The sequence below is a fragment of the Hippoglossus hippoglossus genome, chromosome 21 (genome assembly GCF_009819705.1).
Source record: "Hippoglossus hippoglossus isolate fHipHip1 chromosome 21, fHipHip1.pri, whole genome shotgun sequence".
NCBI classification, from domain to species: domain Eukaryota; kingdom Metazoa; phylum Chordata; class Actinopteri; order Pleuronectiformes; family Pleuronectidae; genus Hippoglossus; species Hippoglossus hippoglossus.
The window spans coordinates 6,608,238-6,628,757 of NC_047171.1; the positions used below are offsets into that span (position 1 = coordinate 6,608,238).

At 42.6% G+C, this 20,520-nt stretch overlaps 2 protein-coding genes across 2 annotated transcripts; both read left to right on the top strand.

The window, feature by feature from the left end:
- Positions 1-201: 201 nt before the first annotated feature.
- Positions 202-5,375, top strand: umps (uridine monophosphate synthetase). The gene is made up of 10 exons (XM_034574480.1): positions 202-542; positions 1,452-1,605; positions 1,795-1,919; positions 2,069-2,256; positions 2,350-2,447; positions 3,894-4,054; positions 4,134-4,251; positions 4,376-4,551; positions 4,632-4,746; positions 4,995-5,375. Exons 1-10 carry the CDS (start codon positions 393-395, stop codon positions 5,171-5,173), a joined length of 1,464 nt encoding a protein of 487 aa, XP_034430371.1. The 5' UTR covers positions 202-392; the 3' UTR covers positions 5,174-5,375.
- A 9,426-nt stretch (positions 5,376-14,801) lies between these two features.
- On the top strand, positions 14,802-18,334 carry cryba2b (crystallin, beta A2b). Its single transcript, XM_034574483.1, has 5 exons — positions 14,802-14,925; positions 15,786-15,974; positions 16,963-17,104; positions 17,392-17,534; positions 17,954-18,334. Exons 2-5 carry the CDS (start codon positions 15,817-15,819, stop codon positions 18,099-18,101), a joined length of 591 nt encoding a protein of 196 aa, XP_034430374.1. The 5' UTR covers positions 14,802-14,925; positions 15,786-15,816; the 3' UTR covers positions 18,102-18,334.
- Positions 18,335-20,520: the final 2,186 nt, after the last annotated feature.

The window sequence follows — 20,520 nt, forward strand, 5'->3', positions numbered from 1 at the left end:
GTTGTACAAGTTAAAATTAGGTTTATTATCATACAGTTTTACACAGAGTCGCTCTGGACCACATCTTAAATATGGTAGTGTAGTGATTAGTACATTTCTAACAAACGGTGTAACAATAACATTTAGTACATCTAGGTTATTTACAGGAAACCTCGGATTTAGGGGTCTGAATAAAATATTCACTTCAGTATGTCGACATCCTCCAAAAATCACGGTGCTCTTATTCTGAAAATAACCCGAGCGGAAGTGTTGAAACTGTTGCTGCTGCTGAGGAAGCGAAGCTCGGGACACACACAAGTTAGAGAGAGAGAGGGAAAGAGAGAGAGCGTGAGAGAGATAGAGAGAGAGAGAGAGAGAGAGAGAGAGATCTGCTGTTGTCAATAGACGAGAAGATGGCGAACATGTGCATCGACAGTCTGATCCTGAAGCTGCACGACGTGAATGCGGTGAAGTTCGGGGAGTACAAGCTGAAGAGCGGCATGATGACCCCCATCTACATCGACCTGCGGGTGCTGGTGTCCCATCCTGCTCTCATGAACCAGGTACACACGTGCTGCTGCTGCTCCTCCATGACTTTACATCGTGTTTCCATAACGCGACACACACTGTGGTTCCTCCCGCTGCTCCACGGCTGCCTGAAGAAAACCTGTTCTTCTATCCGTGTTGATATCCGCCCTGGAAGTTATAATTAGAGCACACGTGGCTGTTTACCAGCTCAACACGCTGGTGCACTTCTGTTGAAACTCTGGTCAGGAATGATGACACCTTCATTACCCGATCCCCTTATAAATAGATGTACTTGAAGGATTCTGCAGCTATTGGTTAATGCAAGACTTAATATGCCTTTTTTAAAGGTTCAGTGTGTAGAATTCAGTGACATCTAGTGGTGGAGTTGCATGTTGCAGCTGAATACCCCTCACCTCACCCTCCCTTTCCAAACATGAGAGAGAACCTGTGGTAGCTTCAGTTGTCATAAAAACTCAAAACGTGTTTAGTTTGTCAAGTCTGGGCTACTGTAAAAAAAAAACATGGCGACCTCCGTAGAGAGGACCCACTTTAATTGTAAATATAAAGTATTTAAGTATAAAGGGCCCATTTTAGGGTAAAGAACCACAATTTAGATAAAACATACTAGTGAAAAGGGCTATTGCACTGACATTCTCCAAGCTGACTCAATAAACTGGTAACTCTGTATTTATGATCGAGCTCAACCTGCCATAATGAGAATGTATTGGATGAACCTAACAGCCAATAAAAGGTTCCACGAATTTGTCTCAAAGTTGTTGCGTTTGACACCCTGTGAGGTCTGAGCATAATATATCCAGTTTATGGAGTTTAAACATGATCATGAAATGCATTGGACCTCTAAAGAAGGTACATTAGATGTGTCTATGTCCCTTGATGGTTACATTCTGACCTTTTTGTTGCTGTAAACCTTGTTTTACTTTCAGGTGTCAAGTCTCATCTACCAGCGAGTGGAAGAAGAGGGTCTGCAGTTTGACTCGGTGTGCGGGGTTCCGTACACGGCCCTGCCTATTGCCACGATTATCTGCTCCAGACATGAACTGCCCATGCTCATCAGACGAAAGGAGGCCAAGGACTATGGTGGGTGCTGAGAGGGAAGGACAGAATCAATGGACCTGGGTTTTAAAAGGTCCAGTGTGTAGGATTTAGGGGGATCAAGCCAAGTAAGGGGTATTCTAATGAGTGTAAAATGCAAGTTCTCTGCTAGATAGGGGACCAACTCAAAGTTCATAATAGTGACTGCTAAGCTTGCACATGTTCTTCTTCTAGGGACCAGGCGTATGGTGGAGGGGTCGTATCGTGAGGGGGACACGTGTCTGATCATCGAGGACACCGTGACCAGCGGCTCCAGCATCATGGAGACTTCTGAAGTCCTCTACAAAGAGGGACTCAAGGTTCAGTATCCAAATACAGTGGTGATGATGTTCCAGTGATGGTCCCGATTAAAAGTGATTGATCACTGCAATGGCTGTAGAAGTACAGAGATGATTTGACTTGTGGCTCGGAGAGTGTGATTTTTCTAATATTTGCTTGATTTGTCAAGGTGACAGATGCCATCGTCCTCATGGACAGAGAGCAAGGCGCCGTGGAGATGTTGGCGTCTCGGGGAATCCACCTCCATCCCATCATCTCCATGTTCAAGCTGCTCAACGTGCTGCTGGCAGCCGAACGCATCGACGCCCAAACTGCCCAGAGCGTCCGCGAGTTTATCCTGGACAACAACACTTTCAGGTACAGTTATTACAGCAGCTTTTCCCTTTTTAGTGACACACATTTGCGGGTTTGTGTTTTTTGATGCATACTTTTGATGCATGCCCCTTCCAGGCCCAAGGAAGAGAACGGCAATGGCGCTCCTGCCACCAAGAAGCCGTGTGTGGAGCAGAACCTGGAGATGAGCTACGCAGACAGAGCCAAGCTGCCAAGTAACTAAAGCTGCTTTCAGGCCTGCGCTGACCTCCAGACATTCTCCTTAGATTATCTGGAGGGGCCGTATGCGAGAACACAAATGTCCCAGCCAGTTGTTCTAGACCAGCCATTCTCAAACTTAAGAATGCCGCGGCCCAATTTAAAAACTGAAAAATGTGTGCGGCCCACCCACACCTTTTAATCACGACTATATGATCCACACACAGGACTAGAATCATACATATTATTAATTTTATAGCAAAAATAATTGTATATGAACGCAGGCATATGCAGTGCAAATCCAATAACATCCACATTTAAGCATAACAATTTGCAAAGCAACCAATATAAAAAAACATGAAGTGCAAATAGTGTATTGTCAAAAATATATTCTTACTGTTTGTAGAACAGAGCACAACAAGAATATCCGGGAGAAGAAAAACACATTTGAGGCGTAACCAAATATACTTGAGGCTCTCTCAGCATATTTTTAAAAGATGCTCGAGGCTTGGATAAAAATTGTCCATGTTTAGTTTCTAAATGGCGGCGGCGCACTTTACATGGTCCCAGGGTCTTGTTAGCTAGCATCTCAGCGCACAGCACACACACAGGCTTGGGGGTTGTCCTCTGGGCCAGCGACAGGTCCTCACTTGAGTCCTTTCTGCGAGTCCTCTTTTTAGTTTTGAATCATTCAGTTTGACTTTCTGATTCCCCTTCGTCATCAGCAGCTTTCCTCTGCTCCATCTTGCTCGACCCAGCTCACAACAAAGTTCTCCCTCACCTATGATTCCCCCGATAAGGATGCGTTCAAGTGTTAATGTGACGGTCAGCAAATACGACACCTGCTATATAGGTCATACGAACAACGTGGAACAACGAGGAACAACAAAATAAGAACAACATGGAAGTTACATCTCATGTCTTTGTTTCATTACCTGTGATGATTACTTTTTTTTAAATCAATCATAAATGTTTGGTGGTAATCAACGCTTACTTACAAATCTGAAACTTTTTTATCTATTTATTTTCTGATGACCTCTCACGGCCCACCAGGGGGCCGCGGCCCACACTTTGGGAATGACTGTTCTAGACATTTTCCTGAACTGTTGGTGCTAGTGCCTCAGTATACAGCAGGAAAGTTTCCGGAAACTTCAAAGCGATCGAGTGTTGATGGTGTTTGACACAATATGTATACAAACATCTCAGAATGAAAAAGAGGACAGATAAAGATGTCAACTTGGAAAGACCAGGATATTCGAGAGCTTTTGTCAATAAGGGCCGATGCAAGCATTGATGTGCTGTAAACTAAAACACATTCAGCAGCAGATTTTTAGATCTGTATGACAAGCTAAATATAATTGACGATATGTCAGTATTCAATTTGGAAATGTTATGCTACTCAATATTGCATTGTGAAATAAATCTCTTCCTCTACTCTCCCCTCTTCCCCCCCCCCCCCGCAGACATTCACCCTCTGGCATCAAAGCTGCTGAAGCTCATGGAGGACAAACGGTCGAACCTCTGCGTGTCGGCAGACGTGACCAGCAGCCAGGAGCTTCTCCAGCTGGCCGACTGCTTGGGTCCCAAGATCTGCGTGCTGAAGACGCATGTCGACATCCTCGAGGTAAAGGAGTGGAACCGCTCTGTTGCAAAGGAGAACTTTGTCAAGACAAATGCACTGATCGTGTCATGTCTGCTGGCAGGACTACACAGCGGACTGCAGCCAGAAGCTGCAGGAGTTGGCGGAGAAACACAACTTCCTCATCTTTGAAGACCGCAAATTTGCCGACATTGGGAACACGGTCAAGCATCAATACCAAGGTTAGAAGATTTAGTGAAGTTTGGTATGAATTTGTATGCGGCTTATTCATAAAATGTCACAAAACTTTTATCTTGTTAATGTTTAAGTTGCTTTACAGTGTGCTTGTGTTTCCCTGTCTTCCAGGTGGTTTGTACCAGATCTCATCTTGGTCCCACATTGTGAATGCTCACGCGGTGCCGGGGCCCGGTGTGGTGAAGGGTCTGAGTGCTGTAGGAAAGAGTCTGGGCCGAGGCTGTTTGCTCATAGCGCAGATGAGCTCCCAGGGTTCACTGGCCACTGGAGAATACACACAGGCCGTGGTACGCGTGTTTCTCCGTATGTTGTCCATCTCCTGTAGCTACAGGTTATCGGTGGTTAACTCTGTTCTCTGTGCTCACAGCTGAATATGGCAGAGGAGCAGTCCGACTTTGTGATCGGCTTCATCTGCGGCTCCAAGGTCGGCACCAGGCCGGAGTTCATCCACATGACCCCCGGGGTGCAGATGCAGGCTGGAGGTGAACTGACACTTTTTCATCAGACCAATAATTTTTTCAACCTTTTGGTTTCATTTGAGTTCGGAAACTACATTGGTTGGCAGACATACAATTCTGGTTTCTGTGTTGTAACTCATCTTTAACAGCAGGTGGTGCTATAGCACAAGAAATAGCATCTGAATTTTCTTGCCAGTGCACAACAACCTGTCCCTCGCTCTACTCCTCTTCAGTCATGCATCCCATCTCTCCGGGTCTCTCTCCTCATACAGGTGACGGGTTGGGCCAGCAGTACACCACCCCAGAGGAAGTTATCCACAGCAAGGCCTCTGACATCATCATCGTGGGACGGGGTGTCCTGGAGGCTCCCGATAGGCTGAAAGCTGCCGAGTCGTACAGAAAGTCTGGTTGGGATGCTTACACAAAGCGACTGGGTCCGAGCGGCCAATAGGAGAACGGGAGTAGTGTCATCATTACGCCTCCTGTAAAACTTAAATAACAACTCTAATAATTAGCTATGCAGATGACCTGGGATTATTTTTTATTTTTTTTACATAGTTCACATAGAGCACGGTGCACATGATTGTTTCCATAGAAACATGCATGTACACTTTCACATTTACATGCAAAATAAACTGTTCCTACACAAACAGCAGAGATGTTTGGGATCAGACGCTTTACTGTTAAATATGCTGTCGTTCCATCCTGTCCTTTTAAATAAGCTGCTTTACGTGTGTTTTTCTGATTCCCTCCAATTCATCCGCTGCAAAACCCGACCTGACATCTGATCAGCTGAGGGAGCGTCTGACCAGGTTCAATCCAGATTCAGCAAAATGCTTCAATTTGAGGATAAAATGTGTTTTAATTACTTTTTATCTTGTTAATTAGAAAATATACCAATGTATCAGTCCAGGTGTCTTTCCCTCCACAAAGATCACCACTTCCAGTGACGCTTTTCTTTTTCAATAGCACACAATTCCTGTGTGTGCTCTGTGTAGAATTGCTGAAATATTACACAAAATTTTGGTAGTACAAATGAGGGTGTGTATGGGAACTGCTTGTTAACGGTTGTATAATAATTCCGTTGAAAGTTTGGAGCTTTGTTTTTTTTTATAGCACACAATCGAGCATCTTTTGTACTTTGGAGTTGCTGAAGCTGTATTTTCCACATCACAGACACAAATCTGTGCTAGTTAAAGTCTTTCATTTTCAGTTCCAGCTCGTCAGTATTAAGTTGATTTAATGAGTTGAGCGTGTTTCTGTAATGGATGCCGGGGTTTTCAACAACAAACCCTAATCTTGACTTAATATTTTTTTGAAAATGCAAAGTTGTGAATTTTATAGGTCAACAACAGAAATGATGGCGTGTGGTTTACTCTGTCGAGAACATGACGGAACGACCTGCTTCACAAGAGTTCAGCCTTTTCCATCAGTTTTGATTATTGTCTGTATGATCAGGTTATTCCCTCTGATTACTGTGAATCGCTAAACAAGAGAAATCTGACTGGAGCCAGATTCATAACTGACACAATTAACTCCACTGCCGTCCATGCTGCTCAGTAAAATAAGTTTAGTTAAGGCAGTAATTTTTCTCAGGTGACTCGCAGATCAGAGAGCTGACAGAACAAGTGTGGAAGAAGTTTGCCCACTGGTTATTTACTCTCTCCAAAAAGACAAGTTGATAAACAGGAAAGAACTGCCTACACTTTGACCCCTCCCCCTTGGAAAGACTTTGCAAACTGAGACCTGAGGCTGCAACTGTTGTGAATTTAGACCTAATGAGAATGCAGTGAAAACGGTTTGTGGTTTTCTGCTTCATTCAATGGATAAATATGAAGTTTCCTCTCTTACAGAGGCTTATAGTTTGGGTTTTCATGCCATAAAGTTTCAGACTTATAGTTTGGGTTTTCGTGCCACTAAGTTTCCGAAAAGAAGATGCAGTGACTTTTTTTGTAAAATGAACTCAATAAAAACTTGTTTCAACATTGTTTCATATTCAATTGTAAATGATGCTCACCTGTCAATCGTGTATCGTACTTAACTCGATGTACAGTAAGTCTGGATATTGGATAAATGTCCGAGCTGAGCTGTGGATTATAAGTGAAGGAATCTCTTCATGATTTCACCTGACTTTAAAGTGACTTGGCTAAAATTATATTCCGGTTCGAAGGAATCATAAACTTATTAACTTGCTTAAGTGCACAAATACCGTTCATTTGAATCTTGAGGCTCGGTTGTGTATTTCTGAAAGATTGGGTGACATGACTTGAAATTAATATTCCAGTATTCTCAGACGTTTTGTTGGTTTTGATTTATCTGTTATGAAATGTGAAATAATGCAAATTTGTACGAAATCAAATATCATTTACATTTCTAAACCTTTCTAAAACAATAATTAAAACCAGGATCCTACATTTCCCATGATGCATCTCTGATCTTAAGCCCTCCTCTGCCTGGGAAATGCTCACATTTTTTTATTTCATGCTCTGACTTTTTTTTTTAAGTATAGGGTTTCTGTCATTTAAATCATTTAATATAAACCCTGATAATATTTCCCATACTTGAATGAAGTTCCTGCACAGTCACAAAAGACAATGCACCATTAAGCTGAGTGATACTAACACGGCTTATGAACCGACGTGTCTATTTGGATGAATGATCCAATTAAATTAAATTCATGTATATTGTCATTAGTCTAGCTCCAACCAAAAAACGTTATATATTTTTTTAAAGTACAGGATAGGTCAGTTTTTTCTCAAGGCCGATTTTTCCTCCAGTAAAAGATTAGGTTTTAACCTCAAATATCTCCCCTCCACATCATTCCACAGCTTTACCCCCAAAAAGAGTTGTTGGGCAGGCAGGGTGAGCCAGAGCCACCCAGCAGCGCAGTCATTTGCAAGGTATATGATATGGAAATGATGCCCCAGCAGGAGGTGAATGGGACAAATGGAGTCGACAGGTAGCTACGTTACAATGAGGCTTTTTTCTTTTTTTTACAGGCACAAAGGTCAGACACGTTGCCTGGCACAGGAGAGGAGGAAGGATGGCGCTTTGGATGGAGGTAAGGGGTTGGTGAGAAGAAATTTAAAGTCGTGTGTGTGTGTGTGTGTGTGTGTGTGGCGAGAGAGGGAGAGACTGCATCTCCGACACACACACACACACACACCCTCCCCCCTCTATGTCAATATTGGATCAGAGCAACGCACCGTGCGACAGGTGTCTGTGCGCGCCCTGAGGATCCACTCTCTCTCTCTCTCTCTCTCTCTCTCTCTCTCCCCCCCCCCTGTTTTCATGCAGGAGGGGTGGAGAGAGAGAGAGAGAGAGAGAGAGAGAGCATGTAGAGGTATAAAAGGTGTATACCTGTCACACACAGCACACATTCAGTGCGCGTAAAAGCTGAGCCAAACCTGACCAAGGTTGCGCACGTTGACCTTTTCTATATCTTTGCATCCTCTCAAGGTAAGTTAAATACTTTTTCACTTCAGAGTCGCTGTCTTTACTTTGACTTGTTGTCCTAACTTTTCTGAATCTTCCTCCCAAAGGTTCCCTGACGCCAGGAGGAACGAGCTGGGGGGGCTCTCTCCCCCCCTCTCTTTCTCCAGGACCCTCGTCTCACCCTCTGTGACTTTTTTCCATGTCTGTATTTGCTTCACGTTGAGCCTCACGTACAATACCTGAAGATGAAGTTTTGTTCGTTCGGCTCGCGTTACGCAGGTACGGGTTGGCAACTGGAAAAAAAGCGCAAGGATGGTTTTGGTCCTGGGAGACGATCACTGCTCTTAAAGCACTGTCAAGCCTCAATTTATACACAAAGGATGGAGGAAAGAAAGTTTGATGGTCTTTGTTCTCACTGGTTTTGAGTGTATTTAAATGAAGGGCGTCTGATAGGTGAGGCCAGATGCTGCAGCCAACACCAGGGATCCAAAGTCTTTAAATGAAGAACAGATGGTGAACTAAAATCTTCGAACACATTTCGAAGAAAGTACACCAGCGGTGAAGTCTGCTCCATGTAAGACAACTCAACAACAGCACAGTGTCAGTAACTGAAGCTCCAGGTGTGTGTGGAACATTTCCCTGAGGTGACCTTATTTGCATACAGGTGGCTTCATGCAATGCGCCACAGAGAGACATGGCAGCCGTGGACCAACAGTCAGTCACAATCATTCACCTGCAGGAAAAGAAACACGATTAAAACGTTTGAATTATTAAAAAACAGCAGATTCTTTTTGAATAGTGCGTGTGGATTAAAGTAAGAAAAGAGCAAAGCAGGTGAATTCAGAGATATTATCAAGGCAGGAAGTTTCAGCTTGTATTTTCTTGTTTTTTCTGAAAACATATATATATAAAGTGAGCCTGACTACCAGTCACACATGAATCCATATGTCTGTGTAAAACCTGTCTGCTCATCTCACCCATGACACCATCACCACTGATAAACCTGTAACTGCCGTTGGGAAAGCGTCCAAGTGAAGGTCTGTCTTTGTTTAGTTTTTATTCCGTGTCTATTTGAACTGCAGCTGGACGATGTCATATCGTACGCAGGCTGCTGAGGAGATTGACGTTTACAATGGTATATGGGTGATAATCCGCATCTCCCTTTTTGCTAATCATTTTTTCCCATTGGCACATTCATGATGACACTGTGTATTTTCCACTGGGGGCCTATTCATTACTGTTCATCTCCTACGTCATGAGCTGAGGCTGCAGGCGATCACCGGGGAGCAGAGCGATGGGCTTAATGGGACTTTATGTTAATCATTAACTAAACATTAAGCACACAGCAGACATCTGATATGTGCCATCTGTCATTTCGGACGCTATAAGATGTAGTATTCAGCCATCGTGCTTTTAGCATCCATTACTTTGATTGTTTCTTATGTTAAAGATCACATATGCCTTGAAGTTTCTGATTTGAATTTACACTCATGTCTTTTCTTTTTATCCAACAGCCGATGAGGGTTTATGTTTTCATACCTTACGAAAATAAACCTACCTACTTTTATTTGTTTTCAAATGGTCAAACTAATTCACTTTCACACAGTTTCACCTACACAATCCTGCAGAAACATGACAATGACATGCAGTGTAACACACAAAGTGCCAAAACACACTAAATACATCCTTTGTTTGAATATCCTTACTTTCTTTTTTTTGTTTTTAATTAATCTAACGAGATATCCCATTAAATATCTTCCTTTGAATCCTTTGAAGTTGAAATGTGTCTCTACACTTCATCTAACACGTTATATTATGCAATTAAAAGTATTTATGAATCGCGCCTTCGTGGTATTTCGATGTTTTTGAAACTGTGATAGTAAAAAACATGAAAAGTAATTATGTTGCCCCGTAGTGAAGCATGTCCACCTGCCAGGGAGATAAGTCTTGGTCAGGCTGAAATTTGATTCACATTTTTTCTTCACCTCTTGCTCCCCTGTGCAGACAAAGCCCTTCACGTTCCCTCCACTCGTTCTTTTCTTTCACTAAAACATCTCATGTAGGCATCATCACCTCACAAAAGACATTATGACAAAGCCAGTCCTGCATGTCTCTCTTTACCTGAGAGCCTATTTGCCTCTGCTAGAAGCTCTAGTCAATATTTGTTAAAAGCCAGAGGAGAGGAAAGCTCACGCTCCTTAGTATCCTGGTTACCCCGCTCCAAATTGAACCGACTGTCCCAACTGGTCCTGCTGCTGCACCCTCCCTTCCATGCAGCTCCAGGAGCGGCATTATTTGTTTAGGATTCGACGTGGAGGCTTAAGCACCTGCTTTTTTACCCGTGTCAGTGAAAGAAAGGGTCTGAATGAGGACATTTGTTTCAGAAGACCGTTTGAATCACCGAGTCATGTTTGACACACATGGAACAGGTGGGAAAACCCAAACTGAATTCTATCTAGTAAAGGCTTTTCAATGCAAACATGAGACACAGCACAACAATATCAAATATAATGGGGATTGTTTTAAAGCACATATTATGCCCCAGAAACTCTTATGCAATATTCTATTTACTTAATATTGTCATTCAGTTTCATCACATTATAATTGTACCGCTCTATCTATTGGCTGTCTGTTTATCCCAGAAGAGTGTTCCATCCCTCTGGTGCTGTTCTTGACTGTTCTCCTGTTTTTTCATCCGTTGAGTAAAACGTTTAAGAAACGAGAGAAGCACCGACAGAGGGGGGGATGTGGGAATAAAATCCTCATGTACAAACCTGGCCTCCCCCATATGCCCCAGCTGTGACCCTATCTGAGGTCTGCTGTGCAGGGCCGTACTGTATCAGCATCATTAAGAGCGCACTTTGTATCCGTACAGCAGGGAAGATGATTACATTTGTGGTGCCTGCCAAACTTGTTCGCTGTAAATGGTGCAGCAAGTGTTTCCCAGAGGGTGTGTGTCTGTGTGTGTGTGTGTGTGTGTGTGTCTGTGCTGCCTGTAGGCTATGTGCTGTTTCCTCTGACAGTTACTGATAATGAAGACTCATGCAAATGGCCGAGGCCTGCTCTCACTCCTGGTTGGCCAAACTCTTTTCCTTTGCTCCCCCACTTCATGATGTTTCACTGAGTGTTACTGGTAAAAGTTGTAAAATTCCGTACTTAAGCACTCAAATTTCCCTTTTTGGTGACTACCCTGTTATTCAGAACATCCCCTACATCCCCCAACTGTAGTGTGTGTGTGTTTGTGTGTGTTTGTGTCTTCACCAGTCGAAGGTACAAGCAATGACAATCAGTAATAATCCACATTTTCTCTCTCTTAGTTTCATGGAGGTGAATCCAGCTGCCTGTGAGTCAGCGCAGGGATCAGTGAGGGCGAATGGAGGTGGTCCGAGCAAGAGACCTGCTTGCATCATCCTTACCTGGATTAGTCGCCATGGTAATCTTCCACCTGAAGGAGGGCATTTATTCAGTGTGTGTCAGTGGATGTGTATTTATGGTGTGTGTTTGTGTGCGTGTCCAGGTGCAGTCACTGACTATTCAAATGACTCTTGCTGACCCAGAAAACAAGGCTCTCTGTGCAGTGTTGTTTGCATCCGTCGTGCACTGCTACCTATTTATACAATAACTAAATATATAATATCAAATATGTAATTTGACTGAATCCTCCATCAGTTCCATACTTTATATGCATTGAGAAGTAAAGATAATTGCTTATTTTATGATTTTTCTTTGCATTTTAACTGTTTTATCTAAGGAACAGACACATATCATCATTCTCTGCACACCAGAACATCCCCAGGATTAATATTTTCTTTGCTGAAACTCACTTAAAACTGTAATCCGCCAATGGCATACTGTATTTACATGCATATAAACATGTGTATGTGGAACAGTAGGCTGCACCCGGTCCGATGACACTATCTAATGTCCTGAGGCTGTTACACGACCTACAATAAAAAGATGCAGACTAACTCCTGATCACGCTGCAGCTATTTCCCAAGGTGTCTGATAAACTCCATCTTCATGTTAGCTGATACTCTTCACACATAGCGACAGTATTTACCTGTTTAACTTTCATCCACACCTGAGTTTTATACTTTATTTGTCATCCTGGCTGTGACTGACTTCTAAAACCTGAGCTGAAGAAGATTTCGTGGCAGTTGTCTCCAGAGTTTAAAGCTTACAACTGGACTCGATGGTTCAAATGAAAAGTATTTGAATCGTAACATGAGCAGTAAGAAGAGATGAATGGAATTTCTTTTTTCAAACAGCCAGATAAGGATTCAAAGTAGTACTGAACTATCTTTGTACAAGTTCACTGTACCTGACACATGCAAATCTCCCCAGGCTGTATTTAACAGGGAAATAAGGTGTCCATTGAGTGTTTGTGTGCGTGTGTGTGTGCGTGTGCGTGTGTGTGTGTGTGTGTGTGTGTGTGTGTGTGTGTGTGTGTGTGTGTGTGTGTGTGTGTGTGTGTGTGTGTGTGTGTGTGTGTGTCTAGGAGTAATGATCAACAGCTTCTTATCAGACTTGCTGAAGAAAGATGAAATAATTTGAAACACACACACACACAAAGAAACATACATGTACACTCACACACACATGAATACATGTACACACACTTACCTATTTGTATGTACTGCACATATACAAACTTGGTCGCTCAGGTATTGGAGCATGAATACACACTAATACGACATCTGTGTCTTTATGCGCATGTTGTCTCACCTGCCCATCACCTGCTCTGAGGCCAGGCAGGTTGACAACACACACACACACACACACACACACACACACACACACACACACACACACACACACACACACACACACACACACACACAAAGGGAAGGACAATGAATGGGTTAACAGAAGAGCAAACAGGTCACACATGCCCACAGGTGGGAGCCTTCAATCCCCACCCCCCACCTACACACACACACAGACACACACAAATATTATACACAATGCCCCTCTAACATGTTGTGTTAATTTTCATCTAAATGTAAGTTTCAATCCTCGGCAAGTCAGAGCCACAGGTTGGTGAGTGAATGTGAAGTCACTTATATGTTAACACACTAAACTGAACAGGCCTTATTTACAGGCCTCTGCCATCGTGAGTGTAATAAATATCTTCGCCACTAGATGTCACCAATGATGAAGGAAAGTGAGTCACTGGTGTACAGCGTTTATTGCTCGACTCGACATCACAGATATTGTTTAAACACAGAACTAAACAGGACGACTGGGACATGGAAAGGCTCATTTTTATTTATTTTACTCCAGAACTAAGAGTTTAATTGTTTTCTAGAGCAGTAGAGATATATTATTTTGACAGTGCTCACTAACCTTCATATGTACGAGTAGGATTTTTGTTTAGACAATTTGATTATGTGTTTTATATTTACTATTTTATTATATATTTCATTTATTATAGAAATGAAAACATGTATCAGAATTAGTGTTTTCATTTTGGCTTCACACAAAGACTCAGAAACAAATAACAGAAAGAGAATAAGCACACAAAAGACTTATATAACACATGATTGTGAGTAGGATTTAAAACGTGATAGTGTACCGTTCTCAGCCATTGTTTCCAAACATGTAACAAAGGAAAATCTATAATCAAACAGAACTGGAAGCCCTGACAATAAAATGTAAAACCCAAACGCTGGAGCCCGGAGTGGCTTCTATAATCACAGGTCTGTTAATCAAGTGACTAACACTGGGCATTATTGAACTTCTTTATATTATTTGCGGCCCTTTGATGGACTGATGACCTGTCCTGGGTGTTTCCCACCTCTCACCCAGTGTCAGCTGGGATTGGCTCCGGCATGATGATAATAAGATAATGGATGAATGAATTGTTATTTGTCCTCTTCGAAGCTGCATAGGCTCCAACTCTTTAAGTTATATGATCAAAAAATGACATAGGACTCAAGTAGAAAAATATATGGGTTGTCCTTTCATCCAGTTTTTGTTGATTTCCCATCTTAAAAATCTATTTATATTCAAATCTGATGGTTATTCTGCTAGATCCTTCCACATATAAATACATCTTAATCTTTCCAATATACTAGAATACTGCTGCCGTAGGAAGAATGAGTAACCAAAGCTACAGAGCACACGGATGTCTTTGCTCCCATTTGGATGCTGATGCTCCATATTTCGGTATAGTAGCCAGAGGTGTGGGGACATAAATTATTGTAAAAGTTTCCCAGTTAGTCAAGAGCTACTACAACCACTGAAGATTTTATTTCATCCGACTGACTCTTTCAAGATCAACCACTGAGAAAAAAGAAATGAAAAGGATGCCCTCTACATCACCACATGTCTTTTAACTGTGGGTCCATGGTAAAGGATTTGGGCCCTTTTCCCACCTCCAGTTCAGGATCCAGTTTACCAACAGCCCAGGGAGAGAGTGAGAGAGGGGATCAGCTCCCAGAATGTGTCTATTATCCTGCCACACCAATCAAACTGTTGTGTCAGTGCGTTGCCATTGTATAGTCCTGGGTCAGGTTGCCACTGAGCATGGCTGCCATATTGATGACTAAGTCAGTTTGGGGCTCTGAGGACAATGGTGCTCTGGAGCCTCCACAAAGCGCCAGGCTAATGCTGCCCATTCAGCTGGGCCGGTCAGCTGCTGAGTGTGCAAGGCTGCCGGGCAAATGGAGTGGCGTGGGTCCAGGGGGCCCGGCCCTATAAAAACGAGGGTGAGGGTCTCTCCCCCGACATTGATTATACCGGCTCTGTCCCACCTCAGTACTGTCTGTAAGTATATCAACACACTGCCTCAGAGAAACCGCAGTCAGGGCACAGCTCTGTGGGTGGAGCCCCACAGCCACAGAGATGCTGCTGCACATTGTGTATTTAATATGTAGACTTCTGTGGATGACCTTTAAATGAGGCTTGATTTGCTGAGAGTAAAAAAACATGGCTTATAGCTGCTATTTTTAAGACGATGCCTCATTGGTATGCTTGTGTCTGGCCTATAAACAGAATGCAAACAGTTTTTACTTTAAAAATCTAAAAAAGGCTTGACTGAAGAGGGTTTGAAACTCTTTTTAGAAATGGAACATTGTGAAAATTAGAGACTTCCGATCGTGCTTTTCGTGCTTTTCTAGCTGTGGCGGTTTGCTGTTGTGGCATTTGTTTTCTGTGCAGCTGCTACAATTCAGTTACGAGGTGTAATTTACAGGCAAGGTTTCACTTGACAGAATCTCCTCGACTGAAACCGAGAGAAACCCGTGCGGTGGAGAAATGGAAAAAATGATGAATGAGTGGAATTTTTCACTTCTATAGTGACACCTTGGAGCAAGAGACCTTAACAGAAATGTCTGTCTAGAGTAAAGGAACAATAACATAGGCCTTCTGTTAACGGAAATACTGTAGGGGGGGGGGGGAATTTTATGTTATTAATCATATTTATCTTTTTTCTTGATGCTAAAATACAACGATTGAAGTTGGATCAGGATGAGGACGATCAGAAGGATTTTCTATCAGAATATGTTTTTTTAATACACTTTCCTCAACATTTTTGATGCTACAACTACTCAGGACAGGTCTTGTGGTTTTATCTAATTTGATTTCATCTATTTAATGTTTTTTAAACCCTCCATCTTCTTCTTCAGATAGTAACCCCCAAAGGGAGAAGCAGCAGCCATGAACACTCAACAGATGGAGCAGATGGGCCAGTTCAAGATCACAGTCTGGGAGGAGGAGAACTTCCAGGGCAAGCGCTGCGAGTTCATGCTGGAGTGCCAGAACATCATGGAGAGGGGCTTCGTTAAGATCCGCTCCATCAAGGTTGAGAACGGACCGTAAGTCGACATTGTTCTTTTTCCTCTGGTTCTCCTGCCTCTCCTTTTATTCTCCCCTCTTTATTTAAAGTGCTTGTGTTCTGAAAATCTCTTTACTCTCATCTCTCTTCTGGTTTGTTGGTCATTATGCGTAAATTATCCAGTGTCTGTGTTGTATTTACAGTATCTAAGTTTAGGATGAGGCCAGATTTGAAATTTGAAAATAGTACGATTTATTCCTGGATTTGCTCCGTAAAGATTTTTTCATCTTTATCCAAAACAACAATTTCATACCTTCATAACAAAGGTGACAAATTGGTCTGAAGTCCTGCTCATATACTTTATTCCTTAAAATCTGTAGTTAACCAAGAACCATACAACATCATGTAATAAAACCACATTGTTTATTTATCTCATAATTCTCATTTTATGTGGTTGAAAAAGTCTAATTAAAATATTCACGACCCAACTCCAATAATCAAGTAGACAAAGCCGAATTTGAAAAAAAAGCCATAAATTACAGCCAACAGTGTTATTACATCGCTAGTTGGGGCATTTATGGTTTTGCATGTGTGTGTGCATGCACCCGAGTGTGACCCCTGTTGTGATATGAGTTGGCTGCGTGCAGCTGCTGGCTGTGAGCCACACAGTCTGACTGACTGACAATCAGATAAAAAGGCCTGGGTGCAGCAGCAGCAGCAGCAGCGGCAGCAGCGGCAGCAGTAGAGGAGGAGGCAGGAGCAGCACTATCTAATGTTTGCTTTGTGCTCCCAGGGACAACAGAAGCTGCGTGCTGTTTTCACTCATGGGCGTTGGACTCTATTGTTTAACCAAACTGACAGTTTCAATGTAGCTGCACTTAAATTACCTGGTTTTTAATGGTTCAAAGTAAGATCCTGTGTGTTTTGGGGGAGATTTACTTGTTTCAGTTTCAATGTTTGTGCCTCTGGCATTACGTCCTCTGAGTAGATGTAAGTGTAACACCTCTATCCTCATCCCTATCCTCCAGTTGGGTGGGTTATGAGTACCCAGAGTTCCAGGGACAGCAGTTTATCCTGGAGAAGGGAGACTACCCTCGCTACGAGGCCTGGAGTGGAAACAGCAGCTACAGAACCGAGCACATGCTTTCCTTCAGACCCATCAAGTGCGCTGTAAGTTCCTTTTCTTCCAAACTACTCTACACTTCCCTGCCCCTCCCTCCACCACATGACCCAGCAGCCAAACCCTCTTAAAACCAGCTGCACTACATGAACCAAACCCTTCCTGGCCAGATATACTTTATTGACAATGAATGAACCAGCACGATCTACCACACATTCAACATCTCACCCAACTCGCCTTCCAATTCCATCTAAATATTCACATCAGTTACTTCACCAACAGCTCCCCTGACAGTGGCTGCACCATCACAACTGTGCTCTGTTCTCTTCCTCTGCAGAACCACAGCGACAGCAAGGTGACCCTGTACGAGTGTGAGGACTTCCAGGGCCGCAAGTTTGAGATGTGCGACGACTACCCCTCCCTACAGGCCATGGGCTGGTGCAGCAAGGAGGTGCCCTCCATCAAAGTCAACTCGGGAGCGTAAGTCATGCGTCCTCATGTCCTCTCTGTTTGTTGGTCCATTTTGTAACCGTATATATTTCATCTCCACTCGACTTTTCAAATATTCTACTGTAAAAATATGGTTGGAGCTGGTAAAATAGAGCATGTTGAAACAGGTCAATCTATCTTGACTGGGTGTAATATGGAGAGAACATTAAAAATTCAGATAAATAAAATGATGAATGTTTTTAGTCTGATTGGACAAGCTAAAGCTTCTCCAGCTAACTGATCTTCTCTTGTAAACAGTCTTGTAATTTGACTGAATCTATTGAAATCATTCATTAAATGGCTGTTTGTAGCCAAAAGATGGATGAATGGATGGATGGATAAATGACTGTTTAAATCCCACACTGACCTTATCGCTCACCCCATCTCTTTGTGCGTCTCTCTCCCTGCAGCTGGGTGGCCTACCAGTTCCCTGGTTACCGTGGCTACCAGTACATCCTGGAGAGAGACAGACACCAAGGCGAGTACAGAAACTACAATGAGTTCAGCACCCAGGCTCACACCAACCAGGTGCAGTCCATTCGCAGGATCCAGCACTAAGCCTTCCCTCTGCCTGCCTGACCCCCCCGCCTGAATAAAAAGAAATTGAAAAACTCTCCCCGAACCCTTTCCTCTACCTGAGCCCCGGACAGACAGACCACTGTCACAGACCTGTAGATGGACTAACTCTCCCTCATTCTGTGGCTCTGCATGTATGGATATCTAAGTACTTCTACCACCAAGCTAAAGCATGTTCTTGAAATAGGAAATAAAGGCTTTTCTGAAAAACTAGAGACTGTCAGTATTTCATTTTTTTCCCCACAATGATCTTTATCAACCCACCTAAATAAGGCTCAGACAAACTGCAATAATTGGCTTTAAACTTGTCAGTTTGTTCCTTGGTTAATGACGGTACGTCGTACTGCAGGCGCACAACCACAGTGAAATCTGTGCCCATATCTCTTTCAGCCCAAAGAACCAGGCGGTTATCAGACATAGGTTTATGCTTTGTATTTATTTGAAAGAAATATTTAGGCCTATAGTGAACCTTCATGGAAATGAGTGGACTCTGTTAGGCTTTAGGATGTGCAATATTGTTCTTGTCAGACTGTATTCTTATTTCCAATAAACAAGAGCACAACATCACATTTGTTTCTACTGTTTGTTCTTCGACTGTTTCGGGCACAATTTGCTAATAAGTTGACGAATATAGGATGTATGACTTTATGCAAAGCACCGTATGACCTTTGGTGGCTGGTAGTTATATGTAACCAAGACATTTAGATTTTTTTCACTGAAGAAATGAATAGATACATACAAATTTAGAGTAAAATCATCTATTTAAAGACATAATTAATTCAAATTCTCCGGCTCTTGCTATGTTGATGTAGCAAATGCTCTGCGCAGCATTGACCATTAAAACAAAGGCACAGAGTTCAATATATTATATATTTATGTATATTAAATACAACAGCCAAATCATGGGAAAGGAAGGTAACACAAGCATGGATACAAAGATAAGTTCAATGCCAGAAATAAAATCTGTAGAAAAGAAAATACACACAAGGCATTAAGTAAACTAAAGATTTACATTACCAGAATCATATAGGACAGACTCAAAAGCAAGATAAAAAAAAGTAGCACTTTAAATTAGATTTAAAATGATCAATAGTAGGACGAGACCTGATGTGGAAAGGAAAGACTTTTCAAGAGCTTCTAGTTTTACTGTGTAAACACCCCAGAGGCCTGAATAAGTTCCTCCAGCTGCTTCATGGTGTCACATGCACACGTGCAGCCGACTTTATTTAAACTGTTTCATCATTCTATGAGCATCTTAGAATTTAGAATGCCTTTATTGTCGTGTCACTCTGAGTGGTAACAAAACATAGCATCATTCAGAACAGAGCAAAGCCACTGAGTTTTATCCCAATGGGCCAGAAGGGAAACAAAGCATCACCCATAATGAAAGTTAGGGATGTATGCACTGTACTAGTTCCTGTTTGAACAAGGGGCCTGTCTGACAACTCACTATGAGGAAAGACATTACCTTAAATACACTCATAAAGTAGTTTACATGTTCACAATAAAGTTTCCTCAAAAGATGTGCAACACAATCACAAAGCTTATACTATTGACTGCTCTACGATGATACTTCTTAATGCGGCCTGTGAAAAACATCTTCAAGATGCCAACTTCCCAGGATTTACTTAGTGACGGTGCATTTCTCAGATAATTCAATGTTGAGAGTCTGAAATCTAAAAAAGCCAAACTCTTTACATCTGGTCTTGATTGAACAGTGACTCATTGGCAGAGTTAATGACTTTAATATTGTTATGCAGCACATTGCTTAGTCAGGGGAAAGCCATGGATCCTGACCCCGGGTCACAAAGGTGGAGATGCAGGTGAGATGAGGAGAAGCAGGTTAGTCAGGTGAGAAGTTCTCAGATGCAACTACAACAAATATTTATGGCACTTGTGATTTACAAATGAACACGTGGTCCATTTATTTTGAGGATTTGATTCAGCACCGCAACCTGGCACTTAACAAAAGCTCCTCATATGAGTTCGAGTTGCTTAGCATTTGTTTGTTTATTCTTATGTGGGGCCATGATGTTTATCTTGCTGTCGCACGCCGGGATCCTGGAGTGTGTTTACCTGTGCACACACTCCTCCTGTCCGTCCAGGACATGGGATTCCGTGTTACACACCCACGAGCCTGCACCGTCTCACAGTCCCACACCCAAAAGACCAGGATCTTTTAATAAATGTGTAACCATGCACACACACCTTTCTCAAATATACATTCCTGTGGAGCCTGATTAAAGAGGCTGCACTCGGGTCTTGTTGAGGAATGACACTTGACTGGTGCAGTTGCAGGCTGGGGCTCTTTGGCTGCACAGGTGCAAGGTAGGTTTGAGACTACAGAGGAATTTTGGAACCAAATCTTGATGACAGCTCTTTTTAGTAGGTTATTACTCTA